This window comes from Oculina patagonica, chromosome 13, assembly GCF_052425735.1.
Source record: "Oculina patagonica isolate OP01 chromosome 13, crgOcupat, whole genome shotgun sequence".
Lineage (NCBI taxonomy): Eukaryota > Metazoa > Cnidaria > Anthozoa > Scleractinia > Oculinidae > Oculina > Oculina patagonica.
Genome location: NC_135770.1, coordinates 28,168,818 through 28,192,073, shown reverse-complemented (window position 1 = coordinate 28,192,073; position 23,256 = coordinate 28,168,818). Strand labels below are relative to the sequence as shown.

The following is a 23,256-nucleotide window of genomic DNA, read 5'->3' as shown; positions in this document are numbered from 1 at the left end:
TAAATATAATTTATACAGTGAGTGACATAAATGTTTTGATAACAATTCAAGTTATGATTGTCCATTTTGTGAGTTTGTGTTCTGTTTTGAGTTGGAGTTAAGGTACAATGCAAAGTTACTACAGTAGAACCCCGGTAACTCGAACTCTGAAGGGAAACGAAAAACCGTTCGAGTTAGCAGGGTTTCGAGTTATCGGGGTCAATTGAATATTTAATTTGCCAAGTTAATAATTGATAGTTTACTGATTTTTCAGCACTTCAGTATACAGCACAGTGCAAATTAAACTTATCCCTAACACGATCATAAATTCTTAGGATAAGAGTGGAAAAAGGCTGTCAAATACGTGATCTGTTTTGTTGCTCTAATCAATGGGCACCCGTGGCGAGTTGCATGAACCGGAATTCGAGTTATCGGGGTAAATTTGACCCAAATTTTGATCAAGGGAAACGAAATTTAGTTCGAGTTAGCGGGGTTTTCAAGTTATCCGAGTTCAAGTTAACCGAGTAAAAATGACTGAAAAGTGAGTTCAAATCCAAGGGAAATGGAAGTACCTTCGAGTTAGCGGGGGTTGTTCGAGTTATCCGAGTTCGAGTTAACGGGGTTCTACTGTATTTTCAATAACACAATTCGTAAAAATGCATGAAACTATAGTCTTGTTGCCTTAGCCTAATCACTCTGGTTAGCCTTCCAGATAGCCTGAGGTAAGGGCAGTCCTATATTTTAAAATGTATGTAAACACTATGTAAGGTTAGATAACAATGATGGAAATGATGGTGATGACGTCTTGTCTATCTATGTAATTCTAACTCGAATTAAAAATTTAATTTTCAAAAATAATATAAACTAATTCAAATAATTTGTTTTCAGCACTTGTTTCTCTGTCTAAGTCCTATTGTTAACAAACAGATTCTTTCTACAGATCCCTATACTAGTAAATGCTTCAGAGAATTTGATAATTTAAGCATTGATGTTAGTGAATACAGGTTTTGTTCTCTTTGTAAATTTTCATGACCTGCATGCTGGTTATGTATTGATACAGTGGAACCTCTGTACAACAGCCAGCCTGGTGTAGAATTAACTCAAAATTACCGTTAATCCACAGTAAGGATTACACTATAGGCTTGTGGGGCAGCGCTTTTCCTAATCGATTGGGAATTTGGAAGTGTTGGTTTTTGTGGAGAGAGGAAAACTGGGCAACCCGGAGAAAAACCCTTGGAGCAAGGACTAGAACCAACAACAAACTCAACCCACATATGGCACCGGGCCGGAATCAACCCGGGTCACATTGGTGGGAGGTGAGTGCTCTCACCACTGCACCAACCCTGCTCCCCTGGCTGTTGTATGGAGATTTAGTTGGAAAAATTGTCTGAAATGGTGGATACCCAAAAAACAATCCTCCTCATTGAAGTCAGGTGGCTGTTTGTGGAGGTTTGAGTGTGTTATGACGACAAAATAGATTCTGATTATGCATGGGTCCCTTTCATTCTGGAAATAAATAAAGTCACTATAATAATCTTTTACGTCCAGCTTTTGACGGTCTTATACCCTTGTAGACAATAATAACTTTTGTTTTGGTAAATAAAATATTCAATTCAATAAATAAAATTGAAAGCAATGTGAGACCAGAAGAGGTGTCGCTTTTTTGTCTTTTAAAATGTTGTCAAAGATTGTCCAAATGACATTCAATGAATGTCACACAATTTAATTAAAGTCCCAATGCAAATACCAAGCTGTATTGCTTTTTGTAATTTACCCTTAGGCTAGTAAAATCCCTTCTCTTGGTTTTTGCCACATGGTGGCAATAATTATATTATCACTAATAAAATTCTTGGCTGGAGACATTTTTATAAATAATAGTAAAAATTAAGAATTGATTTGAATCTTTCTAAGATTGTGATTGGGCAGTTCTAAGGCGGACACTTGAAGTGGCCACATTCCACCGATGATGCCAGCCTGTATTGCCACTCCTGTAGCCACGGCAAGCTCAGGGTCTATAGAAACATTGGGTTTCTTTCCATTGAAGTATTCTGCAATGAGCTGCCGCACTCGTGGTATCCTAGTGGATCCCCCGACAAGTACTACTTCATCAACCTCCTCCTTTGGAAGATCGACTTCTTTCAATACTCTTTCAATGGGTTGTAGAACTTTTTGGAACAAGTCTTCATTCAACTTTTCAAAAGTTAATCGTGAGATCTTTTCCTCAAATATGGCAAGGTTCTTCCCATGATTCAGAGAAGGTATAGGCATTCTTATCACTACTTCTGCCTCTGACGTCAAGTTAATTTTAGTTGATTCAACTTCCTGTCTGAGGTGCTGTATGCTTTCCGCATTTGTCAATTCTTCACCAAACCTGTCTTTTACAATTGCCATCAGATATAACATGAGTCTTGCATTGAAATCTTGCCCTCCCAGCCTGTTATTGCCAGCCATAGCCATAGTCACAAACATGCCCCCTTGAATATTCAACAAAGATACATCTAATGTACCACCACCAAGATCTACAACCATAACATTGGAGACTCCTTCTTTCTTGTGAAGGCCATAAGCCATTGCTGCCGCTGTCGGCTCATTGATAAGTCTAACAACTTTGATCCCAGCAAGGGAAGCAGCTTTTATTGTGGCATTTCTTTGCGCCATGTCAAACTCTGCTGGCACCGACATGACTGCTTGATTAACTGTTCTACTGATGTTTCTTTCAGCAGTACGTTTCAATTCTCTCAATATAGAGGCACCAATTTCTTCTGGTGAAACTAAAGTCTGGTTACCATGGCTTTCTACAGCGAACATAGGATTGTTCTTTTCGTCAGAAGTAATTTTAAACTGGTATAGAGCAGACAATTTTTGTAATTCTTCTTTCGAAAATTTCTTTCCAATAAAGCGTTTTGCGTCGTAAATAGTCGAAGTAGGGTTCAGCTCAGCTTGATCCAGGGCTCTTCCACCTACCAAAACACCATTATTAGTGAAAGCAACAACGCTAGGGATAACTTTACTGCCATTTTCGTTAGCCAAGATGTCAACATGTCCAGTGATTGCTTGGTAGACTCCGACGCAAGAAAACGTCGTTCCCAAGTCGATACCGATTATTTTAGGTTTAGGAGGAGGAAGACGACTTTGAGCAATGTATCCAGCGACCACAAGAGCGAAAATCCCACCGAGAAACAGTCCTAACGAAGAACTCATCTTTGATCTTCCAACGATTCTGAAGTCGCCGGAATCACCGGAAGACAAAACTGCGGTTGCGACACGTACATGCGTACTGTGGGTTGCGCAGACAAAACATCCTTATCGCTAGGGAGGGGTAGGTAGGTAATGTAAACTTGAGCCAAAACGATTGTTTTGTTCTAAATTTTGATTTATCACAGTTGGGGTGCAAAAACTCCTAGGGGACAGCTGGAGATACGTTTCAGCAAGTTCTCAGGAATTCAAGTCACGGGGATGATCGAATGGGGTCAAAAATCAAGACCCAAAAAATTCCCTAGGGTTCCCAACTAAAAAATCCATGGACCAAAGATTAACCCCCCAAAAATCTTATGCTGAATTTCTGACCCTTAAATTTCCAGAAAGGGGAGCCCCAAAAACAAAGTGATGATATACCGGTAACACAAAGAATAACATTAGAAATTGAATGCTCATGTTTGTTTATTCATCATACCATCTGAATTTATATTATCTTTCCCTCATTTGGTAGTCCTGTGTGGCAGGCATAAAAAGGGGAGCTATGCAGGCTAGTAGTCAATTTAAAAAATACTTGATACATCCAAGAACTGACACTTCTGTATCAACAATTACATTATGAATGACAACTCTAAACAAGACCCCCCTGGACAAGTACTTGCCAAATTTTCCTACCCAAAAAATCCTAAAAATTAAAAATTTCAAACTGCAAAAAATCCCTTCTATCATCCCTGTCACTTAAAATCCTGAGTACCCCCTGGGCAAGCAATGCCTACTTTCAGGCTGCTCCTGACCCTCTCAGGGAGGGGCGTGGGCTCATTCCGTAAACAGAGGCTGGTAATGACTTGAGCCTACAGACCTAGGTTTGATTTCTGCTGCTCTCTCGAGTCCAGTATTTTCAAAAGCAGCTGAGTAATTGAGCCTACCAACCACAAATTTATTGTGATTGACAAATTAAAGTTCACATTCAAATTATTTCAATTTATTCCTCACACAGTTTCCATAACACCACTATCAATAATATACTTTATTTTGTTTATGAGGCAAACCATGTACATAGATACCTATTTAAATTAATAAAATTTCAAACAAATTACAATATTCTCTCATTCATCACAAACATATTGTTGTCAGGTCTGTCTGATTACAGTTTATATTATCAATAAAAATAACTGTCCTGCAACTGCAAGTGATTTATTGTTATGCACCACACAAAGATAACCTTGTATCTACTGGATGACGCAGTCTTGTTTCTTAATAATTTTTTGTACTGATAATCAGCCTTGATTTATACTCCAAGGGTTGTTTAACTAAATTTCACCTATTATCAATGCATCTACAACCTCTCCTGCCTCGATTCTGGTAAGAGTGTCACTCCTCGGAGGCAACACAAGCAGTGCATTAGCAGTCCTCATACTAAGCAGCCTACTGCTGCACTGGCTACCAGTGGACACTGCCAATGGCACTGCTTCTCCTGGCTTCCAAGACAAGACCACTCGGTGATACTCTGGTCTTGGATCCAGATCAACTGCCTGCGGCAACTTGGCTTTAACTCTAGTTAACTGAGGATGTTGGAAGCCAGCCAACTTGCGCAGTGCTGGGAGGACAAACAGGTTGAATGTAACCATTGCTGAGACAGGATTTCCAGGAAGTGCAAATATCAATTTCGTCTTTCCATTGATTGTGGTTGTTGCAAAGGTTGTTGGCTTGCCTGGTTTCATGAATACTCTACCAAAGTGGATGGTGGCTCCAAGCAGATCTTCTAGAACAGGTTTCAGGAAATCTTTTTCCCCCATCGACACTCCACCTGATGAAACAATAACATCAGCTTTTTCCAGGCCAACAGAAAGTTTGGATTGCAAGTCTTGAGGGTTGTCTGCGGCTATCCCCAAATCAAGTGCCTCGAATCCATGTGTACTGATCAGTGACTTCAGAGCAATTTTATTGCTGTCTCTGATTTGTCCTGCTCTGGTGTCCTCACATGGTTTAACCACTTCGTTTCCAGTGGAAAGTACAGCGACCTTTGGTTTCTGGAAGACTTCAACTTCAGTCAGTCCCAAAGAAGCCATCAGACCCAATTCAGCTGGTCCTAGTTTCTGAAAAGTTGATAGAACCTTTTGACCCTGACTCACATCAAAACCAATGGGCCTTATGTCCAGACCAGGTTTGGGGCTTGTAAGAATTTTAATCTTTTTCTCAGTTCTTCCTTCATTGTCACTTTCAAGTAATTCTGTATCTTCAACCTGTACGACTGCGTCAGCTCCTGGTGGCAGTGGTGCACCTGTGGTTATGCGCATCACATGACCAGGAATGACTTTACATGCTGTGACTTCTCCGGCAGTGACAGGACCCAGGACCACGCGTTCCCCTGGTCCGTCTGAGGCTAATACCGCATACCCATCTTTGACTGACGCAGGGAAAGGAGGGAAAGGCTCTTTGGCAAAGACGTCTGATGCCAGGATATAACCTAGTGAATCTTCCAAGGTTGTAATCATTTTAGGGAGGCATTCAGAGTTATCTATTATCATGGACAGGGCTTTATCCATCGGGACAAGTGGGTATGGAGAATGGCGATCTCTCTCTGCAACCTTGCTGAGATCTCGGACTGTTTTGCCATGGGCCTTGTGTGGGCACACATGATGGGTGGAAGCAGGAGAATGGGCAGGGCCTTGCATTGATGCATGGGTGACGCCCACATTTGGACTGTTCCGCAACACTTCTATTGCATGCGGCAAGGCAGGTAGAACAAACTGGAAGCATTCCTGGGATCCCTTGAGACTTCCTGGTAAGTTGATAATAATTGTCCTTTTCCTTATACCACAGGCAGCCCTGGATAACATAGCCATTGGTGTCACTTTCAGAGACTCGCTCAGCATTGCCAGTGAAAGCCCTGGCGCAGGCCTTTCAATAACTTCTGTGGTCACTTCAGGGGTGACATCCCTTGGAGAAAAACCTGTCCCTCCTGTTGTTAACACGAGGTGCAACTCTTCGACATCGCACCATTTGAGCAATACTCTTTTGATCTCGTTTTGCTCGTCTGGGACGCATTCACACAAAACTTCGTTAACGTTCAGTTTTGAGGACCTCACTAGCTTCTGCAAGTTTGGTCCGCTCTTATCTTCTGCTTCTCCGCGAGAGCATCTATCGCTAACAGTTAAAATTCCCACTTTAACAGCGGACATCTTGGAATAAAGCTTGGAAAGACGGGTTGTTCGCGAAGAAACACGAAGTTAGACGAACGAAACCGATGATTTCCGAACCGATTTCCGATCATCTTACTGGTACCCAGTCTTCATCTCTTCAACATTCAAGATGGCGAAAGGCCGTAAGGGGCCGCAAAGAAAACAACATGATCGGGGGCAGAAAAACTTCAAAAAGGCTTCGAAAGGTCAAAAACGGAATCTTAGAGAGTATGAAAAACAACATCCCGTGGACACAGAGTAGGTTTCTTGCCAGGTTTCTTTTATATACTCTTGGTAGTTAGCTTGTTGATATGTTGTTATAGTGCACGTGTTGCCAGTTGAGTATAAAGTTTGATCAAGTTGTGTTGCTTGTATTTCACTTATTCATTCTTTAGACACGAGGAAGGCAAAAAAGTAAAGAGACCAAGAAAGGAATTCAATCCCGTTAAGGTAGTGAAAGCACTTTATTACTACCGCTTTTTGAGAAATAAAGCACCATAATACTTATAATAAGCTTCACTTTGCTTGATGCCATGCTGTTTTGAGTTAGATGTTATCCCCGCTCATACTTCAAGAATCTGAAAGTATCAAAGCTCAGTATAAACAGTTTCCATATCAGCCTGTCAGTAAACTGTCGGTCAACAGTTGGCTAACTGTAGTAACAGCTTACCGACAGTTTACTTACAGCCTACTAACAGGTCACTGACAGTTGACCAACAGATGAACTGAACTGGATACTATGTTTACCCTCGGATTTCTTGTGTAGCTTCAATCAGCTAATGTCTCCGAGCATTCCCACCCCAACCTAGACAGTACATCAGGTAATGACCAGACCACAAGACCGGGAACTTTGTGCCCTACTGTTTACGATAAGTGTGACCACAACACTGAAGATGCAGGAAGATGCTACGGTTAATCATCCTTATCCAAGAAGACTAGAACATTTAATCATTGCAGATGCCATTGCAAAGGCTGCACGTTTTCCTCAGTTATTTTTAAACCTGGAGTGTTGGTACGGTCTGGGACTGGAACCCGAGACCTCCCTCACGACAGTCCAGGTCCATCAAGCTGGAGTTTATCCAGGTTTCCATAGCACTTAGTGACTGAGAGTATTTCTACTCCCCCCTGGATGTCATGCTAGTCCCTTAAAGGTTTTACCTCCAGAATTAAATTTGCAAGTACCTATTTTATACACCCAGGTGGAGATCACATCTCAAATGGATCTGTTGTGTTTTTGTGCAAGACACTTCACTTTGCCTCTTTCTATTCAGGAAATCAAATAAGATATATACTGACAAATTGTTAGGGCAAACTGGTTGAATACCAAGGGGCAGGATAGGGGGGTTTATATCCTGCATTGGACTAGCTAGCGGCCTATCCATGGAGAGTACATGTAGTAATGCTCCTAGCTTATCAAGTCATGCTATATGAACCTGATAAGTCATTTGGCTTCTCTTACATTTATTACTACAGTATCCCTTGGATTTAAACAGAGAGAGTCTGACCTTTTCAACCCAGTTCTTTACCTATTAAGTACTGGCAGTCAAGTATTGATGGTAGTCGAGTATCATTGATGCAGTTAATGGCTAATTAATTGAATGCCGGTCACCTCGCCACCAAGCAATCTCGCCACCAACCAACTCGCCACCAAGCGAAGTCACCTCGGCTCATGGATTAAAGAACGAGGAATACACCAGTTTTGGTGGCGAGTTGGTTGGTGGCGAGATTGCTTGGTGGCGAGGTGACCAGATACCACTCATACCAATTAATTTTGGTTCTTTGTTTCTAGGCTCACGAATCAGAAAGTTCAGATAGTGAGCAGGAGAGTGCTAATCCGTATTTGGAGTTGGTGAACTCATTAGGCCTTGATTCAGGATCGTACAAAGACCAGTTAAAGGAAAAGTGGAAGGAGGATGAGAGTGAGGATGATGATGATGAAGATATTGAAGAGGAAATGGAACAAGTTGAAAGCGAGGAAGATGTCGAGGAAGTTGGAAATCTTGTCAATGGTGATGCGGCTAAGACTCAGGTACCTACCTAGAGAGTAGGAACTTTGTAAGTAAGTCTCTCCCAAACTCTTATGCCAAATATTCAAAGTTTTTATGGACTAGAGTTTGGCAACACTTCTCTTTCCTAGTTTCATCAAGGTCAAAAACATGTGGTCTAGTATTGATTACTGATCCATGAAAGGGGAATTTAAATAACTTGGCATGATGATGAGACACAGAAGTGGGGGAGGGGGGGGGGGAATGGACTTTCCACAATTGTATTTGTTCAATGTTGTCACTGACATACATTGTAAATGTTATTATTAGTGTGGTGTTCATGTTCTGTTCTTAGTGAAAAATAACAGGCAGTCTACTTTGACCATAGTGATTAACACCAAGGCCATACCTAGCAGGGGGAGGGGCAGTTGCCCCCGCCAGGAAAACTAAATTTCTAACATAGTGTTGGATTTTGCTGGGCTATTTCTTGTAGCTATATTTGAGTTTGTCCCAGCAGCGGAGTTAAGCGGAGTTTGCCCCCACAGACAAAAAATCCTATGTACGGCCCTGAACACCATGGTACTCAACACTTTCTGAGCTATTCTTGTCTTGATTTCTTAACAGAACAAACAAGAAGGGGTTAGTGATACAGAGAATGACAGAACCACTGAAACCCACAGCAAAGATAGTCTAACAAATGAAAATGTTGATGATGACAGTGGTGATGTTGATGATGATGATGATGACGATGTTGGTGATAACGATGACATAACTGATAGTATTGCTGATGACTATAGAAAAGATGTAGTGAATGAAGAAAGTGATGATGATGATGACGAGGAGGATGACAATGGCAGTGATGAGGAGAAAAGTAAAGGAAAAAGTTCAACCGGTACAGTTTCCTAATAAAGCTTAAAAAGCGAGTCTGAAGGGAAACCTCCATGGTGGAGGGGGACAGAGGGGCGGGAGCTCAGGAGAAAAGGGGTGGGAAGCAGGAGAAGAGAGGGCGGGAAGCGGGATTCTCAAGGTGGCGGGAACCGGGAGAAAACGAGTGAAATTTCGTAACATTTCATTATATTTTGCAATGGACATGGAACAAACAAACAGGAGAGAAAAGCTACAGAAAGGTATGGGAGGCGGGAGGTTCCGACCCCCCTGTCCCCCCCCCCCTCCATGGCTGAAACAAATTGCTGTTAAAATATTGGAAATATTGTAACTGAAATGTTGTTGAAATAAGTTGTAAAAAAAAAAATTAAAAAAAGTTTATTGAAATTTGGATATGAATATCAACCATTTTTGGATTGAAATTTTCCACATGCTGCCATTTCGGAACTATGATGTCACATGATTGCCACTATTATCAGAACACAATAAATTATTATAGCTTTATTGTTCTGCAACAAACGGGAAACCATGTTACACCACCAATCCAAAATGGCAGCCTGCAGGTTATTCAAAACCCAAAAGGGTAGATATTTTTAGCCAGTATTTGCATAACACTGATGAAATAGTTTTAACTTGTTTTCAACAAATTTTCTTTTTAGATTATTTTCCCATCAATTTAATATTTATTATTAATCATTCTAGATTTATAATTTGTTCCAACGGTGGAGGATTCCTTTAAGACTTTGCATGTTAATCGGTTTCTTGCTGATATGTAATCAGCTAGTAGAAAACACAAAGTAGTGGTAGCCCGGGGGGGACTCCCATATTAAAGGAACCGAACGGGGATGCACGTCGGAAATTTTGAAAAGGACCCCTAAAAGAGACCAATCTGGGCGTGGCTCAAGCTTTTTTAGACCCCTAAAAGATAACAAAATTCTAAAAAGAGAATTCATATTTGTATATTTCTTCGTGTGCAACCCTAAACAAGACCCTGATGACGAAAAATATGGCCATTTTGCCCAGAACACCCTAAGTGAGACCCAAAATCCAAGATTTTTACCCCTAAGCGAGACATCAAGCATCCCCGTCCTTTTCATATTGGAGTCTCCCCCCCCCCCGGGAGTGGTAGTGACATGTTAAGACAGTGGTTTCCTTGGTTTTCAAGTGATGAAACAAATTCTGCTTTTCTCTAAAGGAACTAAAGATCCCTTTACAGCTCATTTTGAACAAGACCTGGATGATGGTGTAGAAAAGCATCTCAGTAATCTCAAAACATGGCAACAGAAAACAAGAAAAGTAAGTCACATTTTCTCTTACTGAATCGTTGATGTAGCTCCAATTTCGCAAAACTGGCATTAAAAGAAATGCTTGGTGATCAGTGAGGAGAATTTACCTTTTGATTTTTTTTGCTTATCAACCAGGCTAATCTTTCAAACAATATGTTCCTGAAATAATTCAGGAGTATCTTGTGTCCCTGACTATTTTGTATTTCTACCACGCTTAAAGGTGCCGACACATTACAGGGTTATGTCGCAGAGATGTGTCACAGGGACATGTGGCAGGCACAAAAATGTATCAGGGACATGTTGCAGCAGCATGTTCCATTTTAGCAAAATGGAATGTGGCATTGCAACATGTCGATCCCATGTATTTTTTGTGTGTCTGTTTGCATACATGTATGTTAGATGTTGCTGGATGGACATGTCCCTGTACATGTCCTTTTGCGAGTCAGACCCTTAACATTGTACATTGTACCATTGTTCTGTTCTTGTTGAGTAATTGTCGCACTTTGCGTTTCTCACTTTTCAGATTCCATCCTTCGGAAGTGTAACAGAAATAATTCCATCAGCTGAGGGTTTACCCACTGTACATATAAATTTTGACAAGGAAACAACATTTACTGATTTGATGGTAATAAAGGTGTTGTTATCTACAAGAAGTTAAAAATAGCTTGTACACAGTCATTTGAGAGGTGTTTTGGGATTGTTTCTTTAAAATTATTATTTTGGCTTTGGACAGGGTGTTCTATTTAGCAATAACAAATTATTAGAAGTATGAACTTTTAATTAGTTTTGAATAGTCGATGTGTAGCTGCATTGCCTATCTCTAACAGAAAATGAGGTTTAGTACTCAGGTTGTTCATTGGGAGACCCAGTGGTCTAATGGTTAGTGCACTGGACTCCGGATTGGGTGGTCCGGGTGCGAGCCCTGGCCGGGGTCATTGTGTTGTGTTCTTGTTGGGCAAGACACTTAACTCTCATAGTGCCTCTCTCCACCCACGTGTGTAAATGGGTACTGGTCAGCAAATTATTGATGGGGGGTAACCCTGTGATGGACTAGCATCCCATCTAGCGGAGAGTAGGAATATTGCTGGTCGCTTTATGCTACAGAAACCAAGATAAACTTTGGCTTGTTTGGGCCACTGGGCTCAACACCCCGGGGGGGGGGGGGTACTTGACCTAAGTTTAGGTATAGGGGTGCCGCTGGAGGTTTGAAACCCTGACCCTGTTTAGGACAATAAAAACTTAAAATGCCTACCCTGTGTAGGACAACACCCCCTATTCTAAGACCCTATTTAGGACAAAGGACAACATCAACAATCATTTACGCTTTATTGTGATTGCGTCCCATACGCAATGTTTGAAGCATTGAAATGCAAAAACACCTATCCCACCGAATAAAATAATGCTTTTTATTGAAGCGAAAGCGAAAACAATGTAAATACATGGACGACAGTCTTGCAGCCATAGCCTGTCTAGGACAGCTTCAGGACCTGTTTAGGACAGAGGAGCTTGAAATTATATACCCTGTTCAGGACTGGAGGAGTCAAAAACCATACCCTATCCAGCGGCACGTCCCCGTATAGGCCATATAGGGGAGTGCCCCCCCCGGGCTCAACACAGACTTCTTTTAGCCAGGTTGTTCTATAAAACTAGTGGAAACTTTTCTTGATCATGTTCCAAGAATTTCCTGTGTTGTCTGTTGTTTTTCTAATAAAGGTCTGCCTGTGGAATTGTGGCCATTACCTTTACTTTCCTTTTCTTTCTCCCAGGTAAAAGCAAGGCTTGGTCAAGCATGGCAGGCTATCAATAACATTCCTGGCTCTGAAGGTGTACCACTTCACTTTAAAAATATTTGTTTCCTCTGTTTCAGTGGCATGCCTGTAAACTAGCTATCTCGTTGAGATATTAAGCTAAGTGCATGACCACTATAAACATATATTTATTATTATTTTATTTTATTTAATATATATTTTTCTGTTTTTCGCTTCAAGTCTCTACAACTGCACAAAACTTTGTTTTTGAAATTCCTACATTACCTATCTGACAAAAATTCACCCGAGTCTTACAAAAAGCAGGAACAGGCAGGTGGCCTAGTGGCAAAAATTAATACTTATAGTATTGGTGTTGCAGCTGATTGGTTGAGTGTACTTAAGCAAAAGTAAAGCATTTCCAGATTACTTGAATGTGAGATTCAATAAACTGCTTCATAAAAATTCCCTAAATAATTGCACATGATAAAAATTACATAAAATATACATTTTGTGTAATATTTGACAGGTATGTTCACTCCTCTTCAGCAGGATCTCTTTGGTCACATCAACTCATATCAGGTAACAACACCAGTAATATATTCGTCTCGTCACAAACATGGTCTCTTTATATTTGCATGTTATAATAAAGTGACAACCTAACCAGCGTTCTGATTGGTTTAAACAGCGTGCTTTATGAGAGTATAAAGCACGCTGCTTACGAGTGCTCTTGCCATCTGTTTACCGTTTGCGTGCGCATGCAGCTTGTGGATCATTTCAATTCTTGCTGTTTTAACAAGCCGAGGAGAATTTTCAAGGTTTGAGTGGTTCAGCTCTATCAAAAATTAATGATATGACCTCAAGTAGTGCTTAATGTGCTTTTATTTCAAAATTCAGACGCGTTTTTGAAAAAAAAAGAATTTGTAGATCAAAAGATTTTTGACGCCGTCGCATACGATCTGTCACGCCATTCCGCATGCACATCCTCAGATTAAATTTTGTTTAAATCCAATTTCTCTAAAGTTTGAAGTAAGCCTTGGTCTTGCTTTTTTATTTGTTAATTATTTAGTAGTGACATAAATGTGGTGCAACATTATATCTTGCAAGAGAAAGCAAGATAAAGACGAAAATCGACAATGCTGTTAAAGTTACACCAAGAGCAACCTCTTATTGAAAATACATTAAAAATTTATTGCTTAGTTATTCAAGTTATAAACTAAACCAGTTATTCATTCATTGAGGAGCCAACCAACTCACAGCTGGTCTTTTGACCAACCTAACATTCGGCCTGTCGGTTGGCCAGCCAGTCGGTTGGTGGGTCTGTCAGACAGTCAGACGTCAGTTAGTAAGTTAGTTGGTTCCTCTGACCAGAGGTCACCATTTTGGTCCACTATCACTTATAATGTGAACAGCTCATGACAATTCTCCTCTTTTTACAGGATTTGTTTTATTCCAACCGAACGTTTCAGAATGGCGATGAAATAAGAAGACTTTATTGTCTTCATGCTGTCAATCACATTTTGAAGTAAGAAATTATTTGTGAAGAATGTTAAAAAATTAAAGTCATGTGTGACAAGATTAATAATATTTATAGGAATAATTTATATAAATTTACAGTCAAATGTCTTTAACACAGACACTAAAGGTGCAGAGCTAAGTTTTACAGAGGTTTTCACATTATAGAGCGAGGTAAAAATCAACATTAGAATTCTTGCTTCTTTGGGACTAAGTGAACTACTGTCAGTCTGTAATATAAAGGTGTTGGTAAAAGTGTCCAACTGTATTATTGTTGCTGCGAAGCCTTAGCATAGCAGCACACTGTTTGTGACTGTCCGCGCGGGGCCTGGGCGCTTTATATATGCGACACACTCGATTTTCGACTTTTTCACTGGCGATGATTTTGAGTACATGCAGTACGTATGATCAGCGGCATGTAAAATGTGGAAGCTGCGTTTGTTGTTTGTGATGTCCTTTTCACTAAAGAGCAAGAAGTTAAATTTTAAAGCGCTGCTGCTTGCGCTTCTGTTCAGTACTTTGTAAATGCTTCCCAAGAAACCTCTCTTGAGCAAGATGGTCAAGTATAGTGCCGGAGAAACGGTCTTTTCATCTCTTATGCGCCAGCTCTGATAAATAACGAATTTATGAGGCCTTCTTATAATTCGCTTTCATAATTATTCATTACTAAGTTAATTTAAGGAAAGATTTTACTTTCTGAACTTTAAGTGCGAAATATGTACAGCAAAAACTACGAAGATTATTTGCGAAGGCTCCACGAAAACGTTTTCATAATGACCGCGCGCTGGAATGGAACGAGCTTTGAGCTTTTTGACGTCATAAATTGGTGTTTCTTATGGTTTTGCGATCGAATTGCACATGCTATGTTATGTTACATTGCTTCCTTTCCTTAATGTCACTAATTATTATATAGACTAAGTGAATTACCAGCATTTCACTCGCTGAGAAAAATCATATCTTTCACATCTGAAAATGTGAAAATCCGAAACATTGCTATGACCTTTCGTTCCGTTCCTACTATTATAATTATTATTCTTATAACTCACTTCGCAGCACTTTACTTGCTATCAGCAACTCCTAGTTACTAGAAGTTGTTAAGGTCCACTGGTCATTATTTAGAGAGGAGAGGGTTGGTGCAAATGGAGGGAAGCTATGTTCAAATTCCCTTGATGCTCCTCCCCTTTTATGAAGCACATTTTATGTTGACTCTCCCCCCTCATACCTACTCACTCCCTTAAACCGCCCTAATCTGCATGCATAAATTTATGTGCCCCCCTTTTTTCCCTGGATAAAAATCATTCACCATCCTTCTATTTACACCAGTCTTCCCCACCCTCTAAATAATGACTAGTCCCTCATAAATTGGTGTGTTATTGATAAAAACAAAACTCTTTTTTTGAGTGGAGGTTTTGTATGTTTTCTTAGTTTTTTTTATGTAACTCATAAAATATGTACATGTACAATAATACCAGCCAATTTTGCATGATTTAAGTGAATTCTTTACCCTGTGAAAATAAAAATGCTTTAGGGTAATGGAAAGACTTTGTAAGGTGTCTCAGGTCATAATTATTATTCATTTGGTGATTTAATTTTTGTTGCAGAACACGCTCAAGAGTTGTGAAGAACACGACTAAAATTGTCCAATCCTGGAAGGACAAGAAAGACATTGGGTAAGTAAGGTAGCAGTATACCTCCTTTTGTTAGGGCCCATGTTTTCTGTGCCTTGCAGGTTGGACACGTTGGATTAGCCCATCTTTTTTAAAGCTTTTTCGATAAAGTTAAGTTTTCCACTGGGACGGCGGAGCATTTTTTTAGGTGGGGGGCTGACTAATGACTTGAAGTGGGGGGCTTAAGAGACTCTTCTCTTAGTAAGTCTTTATTTTTTCACCCCCCCCCCCCCCCCCGGCTCTGCCATCCTTGTTCCAGAGTCATTCAATCAACTGAAACTCTTGTACATAAAATTGTTTGGCCACTGTAGCCACGTTGTTGAAGAATCAGGTGGTCCATGGTTAAATCCTTAACTCTAACCACTTGCTTGTACTGTTCTCAGCATTCCTGAGTTCAGCTCCTCAGCTGCACTTGTAAAAAAGCCTTTTACTAGTCTGTTTGCCTCCTATGTACCAATTAGGATGCTTGTCCATTGCTGACCTGACAATAATATTAATAAATTATTTGTTTATAGTGGCACGAGAATCAGACAAGATAATTTAATAGAGAAAGAGGTGCAAAACAATGGCAGAGTCTTTTCAGTTTCTATTTGCAAACAGTATATGCCTTACAAAAAATTTCTTTTGCAGTGAACAACGAGATCAAGGACTAACAAGACCCAAGATTGTGATATTAGTTCCATTTCGGGATGCTGCATTAAAAGTGGTTGAAGTTTTGATGGAACTGATCTGCGGCCCAGGAGGGGTAAGATTATACTGTAAAAAGCTAACTGAGAATTGATTGTTCATCAAGCCCATAATTTCCTGTAGTGATTAGTTCCCATTTTCTCATAATTGGTTTGTCAGGCTGTGTGAACTTATTTTTGCAGGATCAAGTCATGAACAAGAAGCGTTTCTATGATGAGTTCAGTGAAAAAGAGGATAGCAACAGTTCTAAAGACTTCAGATCTGATGATTTCAAACAGATGTTTGCAGGGAACATTGATGATTGTTTCAGGCTGGGAATTTCAGTCATGAAAAAATCTATGAAACTGTATGCCAAGTTTTATGCGGCAGATATCATTGTTGCTTCACCACTTGGTCTGAGGACAATAATTGGGAATCAAGGGTTTGTAATTAAGTGTGCTGCATGCAGTATTTGTCTAGCTTGTTCACAAATATTGTGAAAGTTCAGGGATGTAGCTTAAAAGAGGATTCTGAAGGCGGGACCCCACTACCCAGTCCAAATTTTGCCCAAATTCCATTTCCCAGCCTATCGCTTTCCCAATTTTCCAAATCCCAGTCTTGTTTTTATTGTTTTTTTGTTTGTAATTCCCAGTCCCAGTGACCTGAATCCCTAGTGAATTTCCTAGTTTCCTAGTGAAAATTTGCCCAAATCCCAATTCTCATTTTACCCCTTCAGGCCTGTAAGGCTGATATAGTACATGTATCTCAATATTGAATAGGGGATTGAAAGGGAAGAATGAAACTGCAAATCTTTCCAATGCTTTTGTCTGTGGTTTGTGGCATTAAAAGCTATATGTTAGACAACTGGTGCAGAAAATTTGTATTTTAACCTTACCTTGGTGTAAATGAAGGTGACTTTTAAAAAGTAATTTCTATCTGTTATTTTATAGTGAGAAGTCCTACGAGTTTGATTTTCTTTCCTCCATTGAAGTCGTTATTGCAGACCAAACAGATGTCTTCCTCATGCAAAACTGGGAACATGTTCTGGTATGTAACTGATGTGTTAGCAAAATAAATTATTGTTGCACATTTTTTGAAAGGCTCTTTTAAATTCCAAAATGGAAGTTTTCCCTACCCTTCTATATAGTTACTGTCTCCAACTCATGAAATCCCTTTCTTTTTCTATACCAGTCTAGCCTTAAAAGGGCACTCCTTTTGGGCATGACCTCCCTATATAGTCCATTATAAGGAATACCCTGCTCAAGCTTGGCGTGTTGCAAGCACGTAACTCAGGTTTCTGTAGCATAATGCGGCTTGGAGTATTTTTTCTCCCCCCCCCCTCAACCTGAATGGGATTCTAAATTATTGCAGTTTACTCCCTAGAATTTGCAGGCTGTCCTGTTTACACACAGTTGTTGCTGTTATTATTTGCAGCACATTTTTGAACACTTTCATCGGCAGCCAAAGGATTCCCATGATGTGGATTTCTCACGTGTTAGAATGTGGTGCCTAAATGGATGGTAAGTACTTATTAATATTCAATCATTTTCAAATGCGGCAATCGTGATGGCTGTTACTGAAAGTGGGACTGGGATGTGAGGATGCATGTTTGAGACATGGGATACGCGACTGGGACTCAGCAACATAAGTATAAGACTTGGGAACAGGACATGGGATTTGGGGATGGGGATGAGGATGTGACATTGGAGACACGTCCCACACCCAAAGATACCGGTATACCATTGCGAGTCCCAGGCCACGTGTCCGTGTGTCTTGTGTCCCAAACATAAATTCTTACCTCCCAGTCCCCACGTCCCTGTCCCACTTTAAGATACAGCCAATTGTGATTGCCTTCTACCTTTCACCTTACAAGAGTTTTGATTGTCAATTTTTGTATTCAGACAACTGAAATAGTAGAGCAGCACTCATTAGATTAAACAAGTGGATTTTGTAAAAAGTAGTTTATTCTTTTCAAAGCACAACATTCAACCTGAATTTCTGGGCCTCTCTAGATAACACTTCCCAGGAGATAGATCACTATCCAATGGATAATTCAGCGTTTTTATTAAGAATTGTGATAGCAGGAGAATAGTATAAAGTAACCGGAGAATGATTTTTAAAGGTTCCCGCATCTTAATAAGAAAATTTATTATATGGCTACAATAGTACGCGCGCTCTGATTGGCTGCTGAGCGGGCATTATTTTCTTGTAATGACCGGGCATTATGAAAATTTTTCTCGGCTCGACGGTTTTTTGAGTTGTGAGTAAAAGCTACTAGCGAGGGGGCAAAAACAACAAAAAATGCCGACAAAATATAACTATCTTTTCAATAACTGAAAGAAAAATATAAGCATACTGATACTTCTTTAGTATGAGCGACGAAGAGAGCCACAGAGAGCGAGAGCGAGAGTGAGTTTTACCTCCAGTGTTTTTTCCCTTGATTATACTCTTTTTTTGAATAGTGCTTAAAGGCCATATAATAAATAACTTATTAACCTTGTCCGTTCGGTCATTACAGAGGAATCAATAAGTAGTATACAGTGTAGGTAGAGGCCTTTGAAATTTCAGTAGCAGGAGAATTCTACGTAGTAGAAGGAGAATTCTCCGATCTCCGATGCCTAATGAACACCCTGATAATTATGATACTTGTTAGTTTAGTTCACATTAACCTACTGGGTTTAACAGCATTTTAAGTAATTTTTCTGATTACTTTCCAATTGTAGGAAACCTCAAAATAATGTGGTGGTTTTCTAACTTGGAAAAACACCAACAGAGTAATAAAAACCCCAAAATAAATGAGCATGGTTTCGACTGAAAAAGATGGATTTCAAAAGACAAACTTGAAAAAGTAGCATATTGTCCATGACATAGCTCATTTAAAATTAAGTACTGGGACCAGTAGGCCTGTGTTTACTTAATGTATGATAAAGGACAAGAGTAACTTCCCAGACTGTGTTGAGTATCCTGTGTCAAACAGTAGGTGTCCTGGCCTAAAACAGTGCACTCATTCTAGAGCATAGTTGTATGTTCTAAAATGCTATGTGCTATATACAGTAATTACACAATAGATGTGGTTAACGTTTACAGGGTTTCTTTGTCTGTTTTCTTTGCAGGTCAAAGTATTACAGGCAGACCCTAATATTCAGTAGTTTTGTATCACCTGAAATGAACTCACTGTTTAACAGGCATTGCTACAATATCCTTTTACAATATGATTTAATTCAATAGACACTTTGCATAAATGTTGCCCAAATTTGAATAAACAATAAAACACTTTTTACATCCTTGGCCTTGTGCGGATGTTTATAGACAAAGGACTTTTTACGTGAATGTGAGGTTTAGGATGTATAACTATTGTTATTTAAATGCAGACACTATTTATGCAACGTGTCTATCCAAAGACATAAGCAAAGCCCACCTTCAGATTTTATGGTGACAGAAGAGTCGCTTTGCCAAGAAGACAATTTTTTTTCAAGTTACAAAGGACATTAAAGAGAATACTATATTAGGCCCTGCTGTAGTGAGTTACATCACCAGGAACACTCAGCAAATTGTTTTAGTCTGTTTGTAAAAATTAATGCAGTGCGCAAGGAAAATTATTTCTAAGTAAATATCCAGGTATTTTTAGTACATTGATTTATGTTATCTGTGTTTTTTTTTCTGTTGAGTTTCTTGACAATGTCCATATTTTGCTGGTAAAGTAAAAGTTTCTTTGTCTGATGTACCAGGCTCCATTTGCCAAGTAGCTGTTCAGGTGCCACAGGTAAAGAAGTTCTGCTTTGGCTGGGGCCCAGGATTTGAGTACTCTTGTATCCTGGTAGAATCACAAACCTGTAGATCCCTCAAAAATTGAGTTTTTTTCCTACTACTGGCTATGTCTAAGGCCTTGTGTACCCACTTGTGTGAAGGGATGATGATGAACTGGTTATAATATGTCTTGCTTATGTTGTCAGACTCATTTGTTACATGTAGTTGATAATTATCAACTGGGAGTTGATAAAGGTAAATGAACTGCAAATGTTGAAAAGCTGACATTTTGAGCACTAACCCTTTGTCAGAGCAAAGTGGAGGAGTGTGTGTTGTGTATGTGTTTTATACATATACTAGGGTGCTTTCCATTTTCAAAGACCGGCCAGTCGGACTAACAGGCATAGACTGTTGTAAAATGGAACAACATTTTCCACTTAAACTGGGCCAACCAAGTGGAATGGTCCTTTCCATTTTGCATTCCTTTCCCCAGTTCCCTGCATCTGTGAGAAGCTACAGGACTGAAGTAAGGCAACAACATTATATTATTATTATTATAACTGAACAAACGGACCTTTCCATTTGAGTTCAGGCCAAAATTTCAGAACATAATTTTGGGTAAATGGAAAGCACCCTGGAGTATGGAGTTATGCTTTTGGAGTAAGCATGGTAACAGATGATGCATGTCACATGCTCACATTTAGTTGCAAAAAAACTGCTGCCAACAAAGCACTGTTATTGAAAGTTGCTTCCTTATTCCTAAAATATTGTCTTAATATTCAGTACATTTTTCTTTCTCTAATAGGCTTTCCATCGTTTTGAATGCTCCAGTTTTTCAGAAGCAGCTGACAAAAGATTTCATACCTTCGTAAATGAGGTACCTGCATAAGACTGACTTTAGCTGTTTAATTTGCAATGTAACTGTTAATAGAAGTGTTCCTTAGTGTGATCTGAAGCAATAAGCGACTGTAAGGCGACTATAAGTATTGCCAGTATCCCAGCATTCTGTCAGGTTTTGTAAGGTAAAAACTGCATTCGAGCCTAGTGACCCATCAGACCAGCGCTTAGCCCGGTTTCCATAGCATTTAGCGACTTGGAGTATTCCACTCCTCCCTAGATGGGATGCTAGTCCATCGCAGGGTTACCTTTCAGTGGGTGGTGAGAGGCACTTTGAGAGCAAAGTGTCTTGCCCAAGAACAGAATGCAGTGCCCCGGCCAGGGCTTGAAACCGGACCACCCAATCCGGAGTCCGGCACACCAACCATTAGGCCACGAGCGACTCCCATTTTGGTCCCAGGTTGCCAGAACCAATTCTGCAAAGACACTGTGACACTGAATTGTAAACATGTCTTGACCAAGGCACAACACATGAAAAGCACCAGGAAGACACTGCTTTTCTCGTACATCTGTTTATTTGCTCCTTATAAACACTGCCTCTATTGTTCTAGGGTTCGGTGCTTTGTTGTTATAAGTGGTGGTTGTCTTACCTGGACTTCTCAATTCATATCCAGACTGCAACATACTAGCCTCCTATGCAGACCCTCTTGAGAAGAAATGCGTGATAAACTCAAAGAGCGTCTGCATAGGAGGCTGGCAACACACTAACCAAAAGGTCACTTAGCCTCCTCAGCGTCGAATACTTAACGTTAGATTAGATGCAATTCCATACTAGATTCATCATTTTTATGCAATTTGTGAAGTAATGCCATATGGTCATATCTCTTTCAGATACTACCAGAGTTCAAAGGTTCTTTAATGGGCCACACTGCCATTTTTGTTCCATCTTACTTTGACTTTGTACGGCTGAGAAATTACTTTAAAAGGGAGGCCATAGAATGTGCGCAGATTTCAGAGTGAGTACTGTTCGTGTGTGCTAAATACATAAGTTTGTAATGATCCTCATAGACATACTTATCTCTAAACCAACAATGTGTTGTGTAACGATAACTAAGGCCATGAGGTCTTTACTGTTGATAGATCATTTTCACTCTGGTTTAATGAGGCCTTCTAAGGGGGTTTCTGATGTCGCTTTGTCACTCATTTCCAACCCACCTGTTGCCTATTTGCTGAGGGAAATGTTGTCACTGTCGCAGCTATACTCCCTTTCAGTGCTAGTTTCTGTCGGCTGTCGGTGCTCTGGAACAAGATTGTCACTACATTTTTAGCTATTTTGGAGCAATGTCGTCTGTCGCCAAAACTCCTTTGAAGGCCTCTTTTATTAATAATTATCTGTTCTGGTATGATAAGGTTCAAAGGGTTCACAGCAAATTTTGTAACCTGGTCCACTGAGTTGAATGTAGCTCTCACAGTAAGGCAACTGTTTTTACTTAATGTGTCCTCAAGTTTGCAAAAGAATTAAGCAATAACTGCTTTGCAATAATTTTATAATATTTTGTTACAGGTACTCACAACCGAAAGAGATACAGAGGGCTAGGACTTATTTCCAACAAGGAAAAAGACCATTTCTTTTATTCACAGAAAGATTTTACTTTTTCTTCAGGTAAACACATTACACCCTTGAACATAATTACTGTCGGTTATTAAAGGGGCAGACCAGAATGTCCGTATTAGAGAGGTGGCTTACTTAGACAAAAACTAAAATTTTGACAATATGGCCACCAAATTGAATGAAATATAAAAATAAGCACTTAAGACAGAGAATGTTTCAATAACTTAGCAAATACAAAGGAAGGTAAAGAAGATGATTAAAAAACTGAAGAACAAAGAAAATAGAGTTGTAAAAATCTGTGATGATCACATATCCAAACCACCATCAAAGTTCTACCTTCCTTTGTTTAATTTGATGAATTATTATTAATGAGTTTGAGAACAATTCTTAAAATATCTCTTTTAGATATCGAATCCGAGGGATTAAGAACATCATATTCTATGAACTGCCACACTACTCCACATTCTACACTGAGATACTGAACTACATGGACACAAGAAAGAATCGTTCAGACTCGCAGACAAATCCTGTCACATGCACTGTGTTGTACACTAAGTCTAATGCACTACGTTTGGCTGGAGTGGTGGGCTCACAGCGCTGCAGTCACATGATATCGTCTGATAAACAGGTTTATATGCTGGTTACTGGCGGTGACGAGGATGTATGAATGTTTGGAGTGTTTCGAAGGTATACTATTTGAAAATCAGGAAGTGGATTGCAGAAGAGAGAAGGAAACTGAACGATATCTTCCAGTTCCAAAGCCTTCATTACAGCAAAGCTGCCAGTTTTGGAGATTAAAATGACAACAGCGGCTCTTGGTATTAGAGCCTGAATAAACAGATGACACTCTTGCTGTGTACAAACCTTTTTTCTGCTTGAGAGCCTTCTCAGATTCAATCATGATGATATAGCTTTGCAGAGATCTGTGTTCTCCATCTTAATTTTGTTGTTTCTT

General features: G+C 39.8%; 3 protein-coding genes across 3 annotated transcripts; 1 reads left to right on the top strand and 2 right to left on the bottom strand.

Moving 5' to 3' along the window:
• Window positions 1-791: 791 nt before the first annotated feature.
• Window positions 792-3,248, bottom strand: LOC144635358 (heat shock 70 kDa protein 13-like). The gene has a single exon (XM_078494465.1). The coding sequence runs from the start codon at window positions 3,178-3,180 to the stop codon at window positions 1,864-1,866; it is 1,317 nt and encodes a 438-aa protein (XP_078350591.1). The 5' UTR covers window positions 3,181-3,248; the 3' UTR covers window positions 792-1,863.
• A 945-nt stretch (window positions 3,249-4,193) lies between these two features.
• On the bottom strand, window positions 4,194-6,410 carry LOC144635572 (gephyrin-like). Its single transcript, XM_078494666.1, has one exon. It carries the CDS (start codon window positions 6,354-6,356, stop codon window positions 4,485-4,487), a length of 1,872 nt encoding a protein of 623 aa, XP_078350792.1. The 5' UTR covers window positions 6,357-6,410; the 3' UTR covers window positions 4,194-4,484.
• LOC144637101 (U3 small nucleolar RNA-associated protein 25 homolog) lies at window positions 6,389-23,121 on the top strand. Its single transcript, XM_078496257.1, has 20 exons — window positions 6,389-6,614; window positions 6,752-6,806; window positions 8,146-8,385; window positions 8,966-9,233; window positions 10,422-10,522; window positions 11,036-11,137; window positions 12,279-12,336; window positions 12,787-12,839; window positions 13,697-13,782; window positions 15,374-15,442; window positions 16,070-16,184; window positions 16,309-16,547; window positions 17,056-17,152; window positions 17,540-17,625; window positions 19,219-19,303; window positions 19,794-19,868; window positions 20,658-20,729; window positions 21,581-21,705; window positions 22,254-22,352; window positions 22,707-23,121. The coding sequence occupies exons 1-20, from the start codon at window positions 6,487-6,489 to the stop codon at window positions 22,966-22,968; spliced, it is 2,415 nt and encodes an 804-aa protein (XP_078352383.1). The 5' UTR covers window positions 6,389-6,486; the 3' UTR covers window positions 22,969-23,121.
• The last annotated feature ends 135 nt before the right edge of the window (window positions 23,122-23,256 follow it).

What these genes read in the sequence shown, in the direction of transcription:
- LOC144635358 (XM_078494465.1), bottom strand. Translation starts at nt 3,180, where the DNA reads ATGAGTTCTTCGTTAGGACTGTTTCTCGGTGGGATTTTCGCTCTTGTG.
- LOC144635572 (XM_078494666.1), bottom strand. Translation starts at nt 6,356, where the DNA reads ATGTCCGCTGTTAAAGTGGGAATTTTAACTGTTAGCGATAGATGCTCT.
- LOC144637101 (XM_078496257.1), top strand. Translation starts at nt 6,487, where the DNA reads ATGGCGAAAGGCCGTAAGGGGCCGCAAAGAAAACAACATGATCGGGGG. An exon ending in GTCACATCAACTCATATCAG is followed by an intron (nt 12,840 to 13,696) that starts GTAACAACACCA and finishes CTCTTTTTACAG; the next exon opens with GATTTGTTTTATTCCAACCG. An exon ending in TTCATACCTTCGTAAATGAG is followed by an intron (nt 20,730 to 21,580) that starts GTACCTGCATAA and finishes TATCTCTTTCAG; the next exon opens with ATACTACCAGAGTTCAAAGG.